General features: G+C 37.3%; 1 protein-coding gene across 1 annotated transcript; it reads right to left on the reverse strand.

The window, feature by feature from the left end:
• Positions 1 to 7,353: 7,353 nt before the first annotated feature.
• On the reverse strand, positions 7,354 to 11,655 carry LOC144660522 (uncharacterized). Its single transcript, XM_078521181.1, has 4 exons — positions 11,505 to 11,655; positions 10,870 to 11,083; positions 8,390 to 8,496; positions 7,354 to 7,602 (listed from the first exon to the last, which is right to left on the reverse strand). The coding sequence occupies exons 1-4, from the start codon at positions 11,595 to 11,597 to the stop codon at positions 7,372 to 7,374; spliced, it is 645 nt and encodes a 214-aa protein (XP_078377307.1). The 5' UTR covers positions 11,598 to 11,655; the 3' UTR covers positions 7,354 to 7,371.
• Between the last annotated feature and the right edge of the window lie 4,484 nt (positions 11,656 to 16,139).

Raw genomic sequence — 16,139 nt, forward strand, 5'->3', positions numbered from 1 at the left:
GTTGTCTGCATGATGCACGTATAGTTTTGGGTGCAATTTTTCAATAACCTACTAGGAACATTAATTATAAATAGATAAATGCTTTTTGCCTATTAAGCAGTTTTCAGTGTGGAGGAGTTTAGTTGTTAATATAGCTTTTTTTCCGCAGAATTGAAGCTTTTCCGGGGCTGGGTAAGCATAATAAAGAAGAAAAGTGATTACTTAAGAAACTTTTTAAAGCATTAAGCATAAGCCTATTAATAGTGAAAATTTGAAGTGGAGAGTCCTTAGCAACAAACTTTCGAGAGTGGTGTGTAATTCTCTTATTGTGAGACAAGCGACTGATAAAGTGATTTTATTTAATCTGTGAAACAACATCACCCTGCGAGCAGAGCCTCTTTTAACTTCCCTACGGTTGAGATTCAGGAAGTATATCAGTGGAAAAAGAAGGGGCTCTGCTCGCAGGGTGAAACAACGTCTAACAATAAGTTCTTAATATTCAAATCTTAACAAAACAATTGAAGTAGTATCTTATAATATTTATTTGAATTGTAACTATTTCACGGTTGATTTAAAATCACTTCGTCTCCGTAGCAAATTTAGACGAAAATAATTTTCTGCCGCCATGTTGGAACGTACGTGTGCTACTAACGCGCGGGATTATGCGCAATAAGAGAGTGCGCGGTGCAATGAAACCACCCTAAGGGGGCTAGGTCATGATTGGCGCACTTATAGCCCGTTAATTTTTCAAGTTGGTGGACCTTCGTAATCTGTCTCAATCTCTCCCAGTCTTAGCCACCCTTGACCCTTGTTGATTTTGTATTACCTATTTGTTGTTTTTTTTTTTTTTTCACCAAAGTTAACTATTATTTTTAGAGTTTTGCAAGATTTGGCTGCAATTTTGTACGTTGTTTCAATGACTTACCTCGCGAAAAAAAAAACTAATATAACAAACGCAAAAGAAATGAACTCTTTCAAAGTTAAAAAAACAAAGCTTAATAGGGAATGTGTTTTAACCCAGCTGCTACTTGAAAGATACTGCGTTGATAAAAAAGATGTTATTAATATTTTTACTTACGAGTAAATTCGTGTTAAATCCATCGTTTAGTCCACTTTCTCTCTCTCCAGCTTTCTCAACATCAGGTGCGGGACTATGAAAGTTCACGATTAAATACCTCTGAGCAGTCTGCAATCTGAATCCTAAAATTTAATTACCTGCGTTGGTGGCTTTTTCTCCATTCCAGACCTCAATTCCATATTTAATCTCTTCTAACCCTAATATGGAGTCTCTTCCCCCCTTCCGGATACCCGTGATACATGGACTGATAGCCAGCTCTTGATAAATAAAGATTGCAAGTATCATCTGCTTATTTTAGAAACACTTAGAAGCAATTTGTTTGAATAAACAGATATTTAGAGGTTTTACCATCTGGTCACGGCGGCGACTGTTATATATGTCGAGGCCCCTATTATTAAACTTACTACTACGCATGCGCTTGCTTTCACTCGCCCACATAATATTTAGTACACTAGCAAGCCAAAGTAATCCGAATATTTTATCGGATTAATAGTGATTCGTAGAGAGAATATAAAACAAGAAAATGAAATTTCACGCTTATTTTGGCCATTTTGGGATGATATAATGAATGTTCTCGATGCTTGTGGTTGTTCAAAGTTTTTTGTTGTTGGTAGTATGTTTTGGGAGTTTAGATATGCTACCCTAAAAGCAAAATTTTTGCTCTCTCGGACTTAATTGGTGGTTAATATAATGGCCATAAAAGTGACAACTTTCAGGCATAGTGAGGGACATTGACTTACATTTAGTATTGTTATCCAGATTACTGTATTTGACACAGGACTGCATTCAAACTAGAGCAGCTCTAATCTGCTGAACTTAAAGGTTATGTCTGAATATTTTTGGATAAAAATAAACAAAGGAAATACAGAAATTGAGGAACAATGGCCGCGCATTTTAGTGGCAAAGGGATAATCGAATTAAAGAACATTGTGCAAATTATTTTACTTAATTCAGGTGAAAGGGTGTGGTTTTACGGAAATGTTGCAACAAACCTGGAACATTGCAAGAAAGTTGTCGATTTCAAAGCCGGGTAAAAGTTGTAACTGCGGCAATAATACCGGGAATGACAGTAAAGTAACAGTAAAGTTAAGTTTTTTTGTTTATGTGACTCTTTTATTTTATGTATTATTGTTTCATTTCATTTTATGTATTGTTGTTTCACTTGTTGATTGCATGAGATTGCTGAGTTCTTCAGCTAAAGTTCACTTTGCGTATTCGTTTTAGTCAAACAAACTTACGTTTTGCACTATCACGCTTATGCTTCGTGCTCTAAAAATATCGTCTACTATTTGACCGTGCATTGTATTAACAACTAAGCATAATCTTTGTTTAGATAGGCACGTACATGAAGCCAACCTTAGAGCTCTATATCCGATTTTCAAGTACCGGAACTTAAATTGAAGTGGCTGCCACTCATGCGGAGTGTAATTCCGTAGTTATTGCTGAGCGTCGCTGCTAATCTTATTTCTCATGAGCCCTGCTAACTATCGCCGTCGAGAAGTAAGTGCAATGAGACAAACTCGTGCATCAGTTTAATTAATAATACTTTATTCAAAAACACACAAATGGTATCACACAAGTGATATCTGAAAAGGCGGACCATGAGGTCATCCCTATTTAGGTCCCCTAAAAAAACTATTAAAAAACTATTACATAAATAATTAACAATTTGTCAAAATCACATTGTCGTAACTACTGTATCATCACTGTATCCATCGATTTTTTCTTTTCACGACCCACTATCAGGACATATATCTCAGTGGGTCGTGAAAAGAAAAAATCGATGGATACAGTGATGATACAGTAGTTACGACAATGTGATTTTGACAAATTGTTGTGCTCACAGAGATAAAAGGGAATTTTAGATCGGAGTACGATATCGACTATGGGTACGACTTTTGATTTTCAATCCAGTTATTTTCGCAGAGCCCTCACTCCTCCCTGTTGCCGACCAGTTAAAAAGAAGACTATCGGTTCGAGATTGGTATGAAGTGTGATAATCCAAAGCATAAGCATAAGGTCTGAAATGACGAACTCGTACTCAATCTTGTACTCGTACCCAGATCTGAAGGTCGCTAATGACATCTACATGCACTCGACGTTCTCTGTTGCGCGTTTCACGTTTTTTAGATTTCTCATAACAATGTTTTAGTTTTTCTAATGCCTATCTAGTTTATTTAGCAACTTTGAAACCGCTATTTTACAGGTAAACGTGAAATTTATCTTATGGTCCTTGTGTTTGAAAGTTAAAAACAGAAGTTTAAAAAAACGAAGGGAACAACAGGCAACTTAGAACTACTAATCCTTGAATTTACTGATCAACACGCATTACCTGCGTGACAGTGGAGCATTTTCATTTTTATGAGATAAGTTTTCGGCCATTGATCAATCTGTTTTATAATTGCATTGTAATTACTATCTGCAATTACTATCTGTTTTCGAGAACTGGTTCTCTTCGACACATATAAGTCCATGTCTTTATGTTTAGCTTCTTGAGCACTAATCAACCGTTAAGTAATCAGCAACGTTGTCGCAGGTGGTTTGAGATCTACTCCTGTTGTTAAACAGGACAGGGTGTTTTTAAACCAAAGAACTTTTTCATCTATAGTTAGAAAAGTATATCCCACTCCGAACAGCATCATGGAAATGTCAAATTGGTTCAGTGATGTTGACAAATAATATCGTAACAAGCTGCTGTAACCCCAAAAGATGGTCCAATATCTGTGTCAAGCACTTCGTGTAATTGCTGTCGACACAGTCATTAAATCAGTCGTGTCGCCGTTAAACTCATTGCCATTCATAAGTAGCTCTTGCTTTGTTTGTGTTTCAATAGCGAAGCGCGCGAGGTCTAAAAAAAGAACGTGTACTTTGAGAAAAACAGAAGGAATATGGGCGAAGTTCTCGTTTTAATTTTTGAAAGTCTTTTAGGAACATCGGCTGTTTTGGGAAGTATTTTAGAAAAATCGTCCACCATTTCGGTTTGTTGGTCTGAGTCTTGTCTAAGTCGTGACGTCACTCACGCGCTTAGCTATTGCAGCCACCTGAATAGTGATTCAGTCTTTTCTGAGACCCACGCTATAAATACTGATGTCAGATTGAATAGTGTATGAGAATTACGAAATGGCGAACCGGTGAAGCGAACAATGTTCACGCCTGTTAACGATCGGCTTGCGTGAAGCACCGTGTTTTCTTTTTATTATTATTTTAATACACCGATTCGCGAGAAAACCGGAAGTTTCATGGAAGCGAGGCTAAGTGGCCCTCGCCAGCGAAAAAATATAAAGTTTACATGAGCGCGTGGGGCATTTTAAGTCGGAAAAAGCATTTCATTCACAAATTCGCCACAAATCTCGATCCTTATATGCTCAAAAGTATAAAAGAAGAAATTCAGTTAAGGTCTAACAGGCGAGAGGTGAAATTTTACTTTTACATACAGTTTAGCGGTAAGATGTTGTTGTTGACTTCTCTGTTATCGAATAATTTAATACTCAAATTTTCAATTTTAGTCCTTCTTTGCTCAATTTTGGATTTTGTTGATCAATAAAACGCCTTGTGATTCACAAGAACTTTAAAAAACAGATTTTGTTTTGGGAGGCTCTTCGCTTCTAAGGGCCTCTTCACATGAGCCCGGTAAACGGGCTGTCTCGGTTACCAGGACAGATCTTGACGTCTGTTCATATGGAAAATTTTAGCCCGGTTGATGGGGATAACATTCAAGAAACGAAACGAAAATTGCGACACATAAAGTTGCATCTTTTGCGACTATCGTAGCTTTATCGACCCTTGTAACTTTACTTATAAAGCTAATTCGCATATTTCTAAAGTGGAAATAGATACAAGGCAAAATTATGCCATTTTGACCGCCCAGTTACGAAAGGGAAGCTATTTTTTCAAAAAAGTTGCGTCCCGACGGCCGGGCTGGAGTGTTCATATGGAAAAATTTTCTTCCCGGTTGCCGATATCTCGTTTGCAGAAACCGAGATATCGGCAACCGGGCTGGCCCGCCTTCTCATATGAACACATCAAAAATTTTACAAAGAAAATAGGAGTGAGCCGATATCTCGGTAACTGGGCCAGCCCGGTCAACCGGGATCATATGAAGAGGCCCTAAGAGCAACTAGCATCTGTGTAGGCGATGTCTCGCAAATATTTTGAAGATTCTAATTCTGTCACTTTTAAATATGCGCGGCAGCTTTTTTAGTAGAATTTGTGATGGACATAAACTGTTTCAGGTGTAAATTGAGTTGTATATGTTTTTGAGTAGCAAGGAAAGTCAGTTTAATATCAATTAAATAAAGCTGCCTTTCACATCAAAAGAAATATTTACAAATAGAGCGGTTTGTTTTGACAGAGAAACTCGCATGTCATGCGGTTTGTTGTGACATGTTTCAGTCAGGAAAATCCCTCAACAATCGAGACATTCAGCCGGTTTTTTATTAATAACATTTTGCACAGACGTGAATTGCTTCATTTGTGAACTGGATCGAATTTTAATAGCAAGCGAAGGTATGGTCTGTGCGTAGTAGCGGGAGCGATGAATGGCAGGCAGGCAACAACTCAACATTTGCGTCTAACAATCTATGAATACATTTACCGTAGATAAATTGTAATGTCTTACCGCATTTCGGTCACACAAATTGGAGGGACAGCTTGATGCCTCCACTTATATTTTAACAGTAACAAAATGTAGAAACGGTAAGATTGTGGGACATGTTAATGCGAGGTTCTTTGTCTATAACAGTTCTATATAAAACAAAACAACTCTGCTTCGGTTCCTTATAAATATTTTTTGGATACGAAAGGCGGCTTTATTTTATCGATATTAACCTGAAGTAATTTTCTCTTGCAACACAAATGCATGTTAAATTTAATTTGATTTTAACTTGAAAAAGTTCATGCCTATCACAAATTCTCAAAAATATATGCTGTATTTTATCAGTCACAGAATTATGGAAACTTGACATGTTTGCCACTGACATGTTTACACAAGTTTCTCTGTCAATACTGGAAAGTTTTTGTTCATATCGAAAACCAAAGGACCACCCAGAGCAAAATGTGTTTTTTAAAAGTTCTTGTGAATTATAAGGTTGTCATTTTATCGATCAACAAAATCTTAAATTGACTGTTATCCACCTCAAGCGAGCGGCTGAAATTCATCCTTCGTTGGCGGAGGAATATTCATTCGAGCTAGCGCTCAGAAGTCGGCAGCAAAATCCATCCGCCAAACTGTTAAAATTTCACCTGTCGCCTGCTATACCATAAATTACTTCTCTTTTACTTTTGAACTTATAAGGATCAAGATCTGTGGCGAATTTGTGAAGGAAATGCTTTTTCCGACTTGAAATGCCCCAAGCGCTCATGTAAACTTTATACTTTTAACTGGCGAGGGCCACTTAGCCTCGCTTCCATGCAACTTCCGGTTTTTTCGCGAATCGATGTATTAACACAGATCCCGTGTACTGTTAACGCAAATACGTAGTTGAAAATGCTTGGTTTTTGAATCAAATACATCTTGTCGAGCAGCATGTTCAAGAGTTACGTATTTTCGGAGCAGTTCTCAGTGTTCGTCAACGGAAGTCGGCAAGCCATGTTTTTTAAACTTCCGTTTTACTTTCAACCGTATATATATTTATCAAACCGTTCCAGCTTTGCTGATATTCTCGCTGTACAAGAAGATTAGGTTTCACTAAGTAGAATGAACTCCCTTTTTTATAATTTATCTCACCAACAAAACATTTTTAAGAGTTAGTCCGGGAACAAGCTTCTGTCAAAAACTGAAACTGAAAACAAATAACGAGCAAACAGGAGGTTTTCAATCACTGGACATTCGTGTTTTTGTACTAGGTCTTTGGAGAGATAAAAGTAACCCTAAGACCACTGGCCGGGAATACACAGACAGCGGCATTTCCTTAGTTTTACAGTGATAAAAATGGAGCTTATATCCTCCTCATCTCCCCTTCCCCACTTCCCCACATTCGTTTTAAGCAAAGGCTTTCTTTTTTTTTCGATATCTGCCACTGAGGTTCCCTGTTACAGTGTGATAAATTTCTAATTTTAAAGTTTATGACCTCCTTCTTCGATAGATCTCAGTGCTGTAACAAAAGTTTTAAAGAGACGTTTTTGTCACTATTTGCTCATTTTACACAATAAGAAAAAGGTCAAACTAACAGTGTTGAAAATAATTTCAACTTCGTTGTTTCAAACAAAAATAATCCAGCTGTTTTAAAACCATTTTAAATTGATCAAACTGACTTTAAAAAAATGAGTTCTCTCAAATGCATATGGCGACAATTTTAATTGGTGATTTCAACTAGTCATTTTTTACAGTCACGGTGTTTATATTTACGGAAGTAACAACGCCTGTCAACACCAGCACCGTCTGTGCTGTATCTATGGAAAGATAAATTTCTGTTACAGTTTCCACCTACTCCCAGGCACGTTGTGTTACCATTAACTGTGCGCTTAAATATATGGTACTTTGTTCGGTTAATCCTTTGCTCGTCAAACAAGAATTCATTTCTGGCTGTGTTGTCACATTGCCGCTTCTGTAGAAACAAAACAGGATAACAATTTAACAAACTAAACCTTCACAATAATGAACAAAGCTATTAGTTTCTAGAGAAATAGTCGTTTAATAAACAGTTGTTCTGCGTCGGAAGGCAAGTAAAGATTTAGTGTATTGTCATCATAAAGTTGCTTGTTAAAGGTCAACTAACCATCATAGCCGAAGGCAAAATGAATAATTTTCAGTTGTGTGCGTGTTTAGAAATTGGAAAAGGCAGTTAAAAATATATACACTTTCTTGTCAGGTACCTTTAGCCAGTGAAAACAATATAGTTGCCTGGCACCGTTTTTACCCAACATTTTTTCACCAAAGTAAAAAAAAAAAATAAATAACCCCCTTTTAACTGAAGCTGAATAGTTCTTTGTCTAACACTTTCGAGTTAACCAAGCAGCGCGCGCGAAAAGCACTATTCACCGGTGGTATATATTAACTATAATTATTGCAGATCTTCTAGAATTCGAAACAGTCTCTGTTTCCTATCTTTACCTAGATGTGCCTATGCGTCACGCGAACGAAATGGGAAGCGGATTACTAATCACTCATGACTGCGGGGAAGTGCTTCAATGAACATGGATTGTAGGATTTTGGTTCGGCCTATACTTAAATATCATTTATATTTGAAATGATCGGTAACGACTTCATCGTATTCAGTTTTTCACCTCTGTTAAACGGTCACTTTATAAAACGAAACCACATGAATGCACATTTAATATGGACATACTAGTTTTGAAACGGTATTTTGATAAACAAAAGTTGTTTCAACTCACCTCAAAAGCGATACTCGTTTCATTAATAACCTTCAGAGCATACTTAGTTCCACCTTGTTCAGTGAATTGGATACACTTCTTTCCGCCGACGTTCTTTATTGTAAACTCTTTAAAAAATAAAATAAGCTATTAGCATGAAGCTGATACAATTGTTGTTTAAATTTAAACTTCACTTCCTATCTTTGGATTCTTCACATGTACAGCTTCGTAAATTCTATAAGAAATAATTAGTAAATAAACCTCTTTAGGCGGCTGGTATATTGGAGGATAATGCCCGAGGCTGAAAGATTGTCGAAAAATGAACAGTTGGCCGAGAAGCGAAGCTTCGAGGGCAACTGTGAAATTTTGAGGACAATCTTTCAGCCAAGGGCATTATCCTTTAATATACCAGCAAGCCAGAAAGGGGTTTATTTATTTTATAACCCTCTGATTAATTTCGGCAACGCGCTTTATCGCCAGTAAATTTATAGAAAAAAATCTACGTAATAAACCCGGCGTAACTGCGGTTGAAACAAATGTAAGTTGATTGGTTTACGTGATTTTTTAACTCCGTGATTTCATTGAACGTTAATATTGAATAAGGTGACTTCATTCGTTTGTTTTATGCTTGCCTACAAAATCGGGCGACGGATATCAAATCGGACGGGGTATATTTAACAATTATCCTGCGAAATCGCGCGGAATATCGCCTGATACTTAGCCGACGAGGCCGTAGGCCGAGTTGGCTAAAATCAGACGATATTCCGCAAGATTGAGCAGGATAATTGTTTTATTATTCGACAAATTGTCAACGAAACACATTTTGCAGAAAGAAAAACGGTAATTATGCAGCGCTTTACAAGATTTCGGACGAATCTTCGCAACCTACGTATACCGCAGGATATCTGTTATGTACGGATGACAGATATCGTTAACATTTTGACCATATATGGGCAGCGCGCGCATGTGTTGAATAATAATCGCTGATACCCGACGTCCGATGTTGTACCACGTGATGCATTTTGTCCAATGAGCGCGCGCAAAAATTTAATGTGTGGGTTATAATGTATAATATTAGCGAACAGCTGGAAAAATATAAAATCTTATCCTAAGTCATTTAATGATCAGTTTTTCCCCTGGCAAACAGGTTGACAAGCAGAATGTCAAAAAAATAATGAATTGATTGTTTTTCGCCATGCGTCAAGCGTTTTCGGCAATGGAATTTTTTTAAGCACGTGAGCTAAATGATCTGCAATTAATACAGTTTCAAATAAGCACGCCCTTAGTGAAAAATCGAAACCCAGCGATTCCTCATCCTTGCGAATTTTGTTTATTTTGAATTTGATTCAACTAACTGGAAGTTTTATCATGTACGCGCAGTTAAGGTGGCTCCATAGTTATTCCAGGCGCACTCGTCCATTTCAAACTTTGCGTCATAAATGTTTTGGCATTGACGCAATGGCAATGAAACTTTGGGAAAACTTTCGCCTATCATTCAGTAATAATATGATTAAATTTGATTTAACTGGAGAAAAATGTTTTGAATGTTATTGGCGTTTAACTGGACCCCACGTTTTGGGGTCAAAATATTTCTCCGTTTCTGATTGGCTTTCAATCCCCGGTTAATTCGAGCTTACCGACCAAATTTGGAAGAAGGTTATATTATACGACGATTCACGTTGTTTTAATGACGTCAATTGTCCTACATCAAAAATTAACCGATTGTTACCTCGTTCCCACGGCATTAACCGATCGCAAACTCGTTCCCACGTTACACGGCAACTACTATGATGCAGAACGACTGAAAAGCGGGAACATAGCGAGATTTGTGCAGTACGACGAGCAGAAAATCACCAAATTATTAGAAGACAAGGATAGTTTTAACACAAAAAAGGCAACGAAGGCGAGTCAAACGATTTTCAAAGCTTATCTTCAAGAAAAACAAATTCCTGAACCAGGCACAGCAGTGTACTTGGAGCGGTTTTACGAAAATTCTACGTCGAAGTAAGCAAGAACGATGTTAACTTGTTTTTGAAAATGTCGCTTTGTGTCGTCAGATTTAGCTTCACTAGGCACTTCAAGCAACTGCTGAATATCGACATTATAAAGAACAAGAAATTTTTATGAAGGTAACCGAGTTTTGAAGTTTAAATCAAATTTTAAAGCGAAAGTTGTTGTATATTGTGTACTTTGGCTACTGTCAAAACCCTATTGAATTCATTTTGTGCATTTGGAGCTCTGGAAATATTTTGAATGGATAATAAAACAATTATTGAATTTGGCTTTCGTATGATATGAAGGCCTCATCCAATATTTGCTAATTAACTCATAGTATTACTGAATGATAGGCAGTAAAAGCCGAAAAAGTTATGACACAAAGTTTGACATGGACGAGTGCGTCCGGAATAACTACGGAGCCACTTTAATTCTAACCAGTCAGAATTCAGAAATTGTTAGCCTGTATAATAATTATACTGACGGTATTCTATGGCACTACTTACTAGTATTTGAATCATCACGAAATAAGCCATCAAATCTTGCGTGACACAGTCCGTTGGGAACTTTACCCTGTGTGTCGATGTGAATCTTTAGCAGATTTCCTCCGCCGCAGCCTTTCTCTTGGTAAAGCACGGATTGGAGGTTGAAAGGTCGATGCTTTCCCAAGCATAAGCTTAAACCGGCTGTTAGATTAGCCATCAAGGATACCACCAGCATCTACAGATAAAGAAATATATGTGATTGCTAAGTAGGTACATTTGATTAGAATGGACCTGTTAAAATAATTAATGGTCAAATTAATTTTTTGGTTTACCCGTTGAACTAAGCACACATTATTAGAAACAGTGTATGGTTGAAATCGATTATTTTTTTAGGAGAAGGCGTTTAAAATTAAATAACCTTCAACATACTTTTGATGAACAAATGTTAAAACATTTTCTATCTACCGCCGGGCTACATTACCACGTTAAATTCTTTGTTAAAAGTATATTCATTTCCATAGCCAAACTACCATGCAACAAAAAAATACATTGGAAACTGGTTTACACAAAAAGGAAAACTTATGAATACTATTAAACGAAGAAACTATTATTACAATTAATATTAAGTTACGCAAGTTATGACAAATTTTACTTACAAGAAATATATATCTTAAATCCATTTCGTCCACGATATGTTTAATTATCACTCTGTGATCAAAGCTACAAATTTGTGCGTTCAGGGCTCTCATTTATACCATTTCGTATTTATTTTATTTGCACTATATAATGGATTAAAAATGAAAGGAATTTCATACTATTTAATAAAACGCCTTTTGACCAGAACCGTGTAACCAAATTAGCACCACCCTAAGTAAATACACAAATCAATTTTATTTGCACTATATAATGGATTAAAAATGAAAGGAATTTCATACTATTTAATAAAACGCCTTTTGACCAGAACCGTGTAACCAAATTAGCACCACCCTAAGTAAATACACAAAGACAAAAAAATTAAGCGTTAAGTACTTGCTTTTTAAGAAATTTTTCGATGGTGAGTGTTTACTATACATTGTCTATTTTTAACCGGATGATCAACAAAGAAAAAGCTACCCGGATCATTTCGTGTTTTGCTAACAGAGTAGTATTAAAAACAGACTAAAACAAAACAAAATTCAATGACCTGGCTTGTTTTTATGTTTCTTCTAATGTGTCTTTTAAAACGAAATTTTTCGAATGGACCAAATTTTTAAAACGCTATAGTAGTCAAATTACGTAGGAGAAGCTAGTCATCTTGTCTCGCTTTTTAACAGTACAACACCTTCGCAAAACCACACCTTTGACTATTTTTATCGGCTATCGGGGTATCAGCATTGGTCGTCCAATGAAATCTGAGTTTCCATGACTTCTCACTATGCTTTATATGAAATGGGACCATTTTGTCTTTCTGAGGCTCAATAGAGTTGTTCCGCAGAAGAACCTTAGAGATGCAAATTTCCACTTTGTAACCTTAGGCATGCAAATTAGACAGGCGGTCTCAATTAAGTCTTTAAATACTGTGTACGTTCTCGTCACATCAATTGCGCCATTCACTCGGCCAGCTCATAAACAATAGAAAAATGAGAACGCCTGTCTAATTTGCATGCCTAAGGTTACGAAGTGGAAATTTGCATCTCTAAGGTTCCTGTGCGGAACAACTCTAATGTTTTTCTCTACTTGGCCTGTTTATTGCAATAGTTTAACATGAGTCGTTAAATGACTTAAGCACGTGGAAGATTGCTTTTAAGCGCACAGAGTGTGGACGGCGACATACCAACCCCAAGACCACCCCCGAGTGGGTGTCACAGGTATGTATACTCACACGATCATTCACAAGCAATTGATTCAGGCGCGGACCATTTTATTTCTAGAGAGATGGTTATCGATCATGCATATCAAGGATATTGGTTGTTTGATGGATTTCATGTTAACAATAGGGGTTATATTGGCTAGCTGATAAAGATTCTATAACGTTCACGTGTTAATAGCTGTTTCCAAAAGCTTCATGTTGCAAAAGCATGCAAAACCGGTACGTGCATACGGCGTTCGGAAGGAGTGCCACTAACAGCAACGATATTGAAACTTTCTATGAAAAACGGATCTTCGCTTCCCACGCTTGACCAAACACCCAATTGTGAAGATTTAAACAGGTAACGCAATAATTCCTTCAGCCCAGTAAATCGGCATTTTATGAATACTTATGTACTAACGATGCTAATTCCAGACCAATCTTTCGTTATGCGCAGCGAGACTTCGTGGCCGGCTTTGACACACCCGTTAAACCTGATTTAGCTAATTATGTCGCCGTTAACTTACATGGCGTCGGCGTCAGGACATGTTAAGTCGAGCGTTTGCCCTGTCATACTCATCCTTGAGTTAAGCACGAACGACCTCATCTAGCGCTGGCGACGAGCTCGCGAAGGAGGTCGTTAGTGCGCTTATATTACCACTTTTGCTAAGCGTGCTATCAACTCCCTATCAAATTTTGCCATAAAGATCTATTGAGTTAGTAAAGCGGCCAAGGGGCTAGGCTTAAACTCTTGCACATGATAGCCATATTTTTAGTCCTTTGTTTATTGCCGTTTCCCGAGTAACCGAGAACGGCAACAATTTACAGCCAAGATCTCTATTCACTGAAATAATGTATTTTATTATTGTTAGGCGTTACTTCGATGTACGTTTTAAGGAAACGACAAACACTATGGTGGGCATTAAGTATGGTATGTGAGGCGTATATCTCAGTCAGACACTAGCGATATCGTGTCACTTTATATATTGTACAAGTTGTGCCGCGGTGAATACGCACAACGAGCATTATTAATAGTATCCAATACCGCTAAGTGGAGTACAGTTGAATCCCGTTAATATGGGCACCAAGGGGACATGCTAATTATACCTAATGGCGTACCTTTTTGGTACGCTTCGGCGGCATATCAGGCGAGTTTGGTCGAGCCATGGTTCATATTTTGGCGAGACGCAGTCGAGCCAAAATACCCATGGCGAGACCAAACGAGCCTGATATGCAGCCGAAGCGTACCAAAAAGGTACGATTAGGTATTTACCGTACCCAAATTTAGCCAAAAATCCGGTTATATTTATCGCTTTGTTGAAGCCATGCTTGAAAGGTACGTACTGCAAATTGTGTTGACTTGGTCTTCACCACTTTTACCAATTTTCTCTTCTGCCTCTTTTTCCATTTGTTTGTTTAGAGTGCATTCTCTAAATTTTCAAAATCAAAATTAAGCGAAAAATTTGAAAATTCCGACTCCATTTTTTCAGTCCGAATGTCTCAATACTCGTCGGCAAACATCGCGCAATTGGCGAGCGCGCTCAAGTTTAGTTTTGACGAGAAAGTTTTTCTCTTTTTACGACCTCTAAACACCGCTAAATTTAAATTACTTTAACTGTTTTTGATCTTTTCAATTCATCGTACAGTAGCACTACTTTACTTCAAAGTGACCGTGATATGGTGGCATATCAGGTCAGTGACTTGATATCGTAGGATATCAGGACAGTAGATCGCGCTTCTGATTGGCTACTTGCGAATTTGGGTACGGTTAAGTGTCCGTATTATCGGGGTGTCCGTTTTAAGCGGGATCTGAGACAAAAACTCGCGGTCTCATAACCCAAAGACAAAGGCATCCATTTTATGTCAACTAAACGTTTAATTGTTTATTTCTTAAAATAACTTGAGTTTACTTTATACAAAGACTGCAAGCAGACATTTTAAAGGAACAAAACGTTGTTTAGTTTCCGCTTCTGTAACTGTAACTTCAACTGTAACAAGTTTGAACAAGGAAAACCTTAACGCTCGGCTCATCTGCTCAAACTCTTGGACTAATTTTGCTCTGCTGTTTTTGAAACTCGACAGAGGAATCATTTCAAAATTCCGCGACTTACTTTATTCAAGGAATAATTATATAAACAAAACGTTGTCTAGTTTTTTTTCTGTAACTGCAACCCTGACAAATTAAAACTAGAAAAACCTAACGCTCATTCTCATACTCTCGGGCTAATTTGAAAATGACTTCTTGAGTACTCGATAACGGACTCATTTGAAAAAGTCCGTAACTCTACAGTGGAAATTATCATGAAAGTCTAATGACAGTGTCCGTAAAGCGGGGGTTGACGGTGTTTAAGAGTTTATCACACGGAACACAGAAAAGTGTCCGTTATAAGCGGGTTAATTTTAGGGAAAATTATATGAGTTTTTCTTCGGGACAAACGAAACTGTCCGTAATACCGAGGTGTTCTCCGGTATATTGAGCGGGTGTCCTTAGAGCGGGGTTGCACTGTACAAATAACAAGCGACACAAGTACATTTACCTCACGCTACTTGTTCGTAAAAGGACCGGTTTAACAGGTTTCGTGTGGTCCTCCTTTCTGATCATGCGGAAGGTCAAATAACGGTGGAAAGGCAAGACTTCAGTAAACGAAAACGAAAACGTTGAATAATGTTTTAGACTTTTAATAGAGTAGTTTCACTCAACGTTTTTATGTGTCATTTGCATTGTGACTCTGTGCTCTCCAATAGGCTGTAAAAGTATTCAGCGATACTATACATTATTTTTTACTCCGTTCCTTTGTTTACGTACAAAAAATCCATTACAGTGTTTTTTAGTTCTTTAAGACCTTATTTTTGCTTACCTAATTATTTTAGCCATGATTTCACTGCGACATATCTTGATTGAGCACGGAAATTAGAAGTAAAAACGGAAGTTTTAAGGAACTTCCGGTATACTGAAAGCCTGAAACTTGGGTGCACGTTAAAGCAACGAGAAATGTACCCTTAATTCAATTTTTAGTTGCCAAAGGACAATTTTTTAGTTCTGCTTCGTCTACTTACTGATGGATATCTTTGCCAGCAAAACGTAGACAACAACGAAACTGATAGAATAGTAGTTTATGGCATTGTCGCTTAAGGGATAACGTCGACCTTTAGAGTCACGTGGGTGGATAAAAAAGGCTTCACGCTGGGCAAATGTGAAAATAACTGTAAAAAATTCAACCCACTGACGTTAAGTATTAAATATTTTATTTATTTAAACAATTTGCCCATGGCAGGTGATAACACAGTGGAAAAATTAGAAGCTCCCGAACCATGTACAGTTAAAGAATTTTTAAAACCAGTCCCGATTGCAACCCTGGAAAAATATAGTACCAAACTAGTGTTATTATTTTTTGCTAAGAAGCTGTACTTTTGACGGCGAAAACAAACATAACTTATAGATCAGTATATACATACATCAGTC

The sequence above is a fragment of the Oculina patagonica genome, chromosome 7 (assembly GCF_052425735.1).
Source record: "Oculina patagonica isolate OP01 chromosome 7, crgOcupat, whole genome shotgun sequence".
Classification (NCBI taxonomy): domain Eukaryota; kingdom Metazoa; phylum Cnidaria; class Anthozoa; order Scleractinia; family Oculinidae; genus Oculina; species Oculina patagonica.

What these genes read in the sequence shown, in the direction of transcription:
- LOC144660522 (XM_078521181.1), bottom strand. Translation starts at nt 11,597, where the DNA reads ATGAGAGCCCTGAACGCACAAATTTGTAGCTTTGATCACAGAGTGATA. An exon ending in ATTTAAGATATATATTTCTT is followed by an intron (nt 11,084 to 11,504) that starts GTAAGTAAAATT and finishes CTTTATCTGTAG; the next exon opens with ATGCTGGTGGTATCCTTGAT. An exon ending in TCGTGATGATTCAAATACTA is followed by an intron (nt 8,497 to 10,869) that starts GTAAGTAGTGCC and finishes TATTTTTTAAAG; the next exon opens with AGTTTACAATAAAGAACGTC.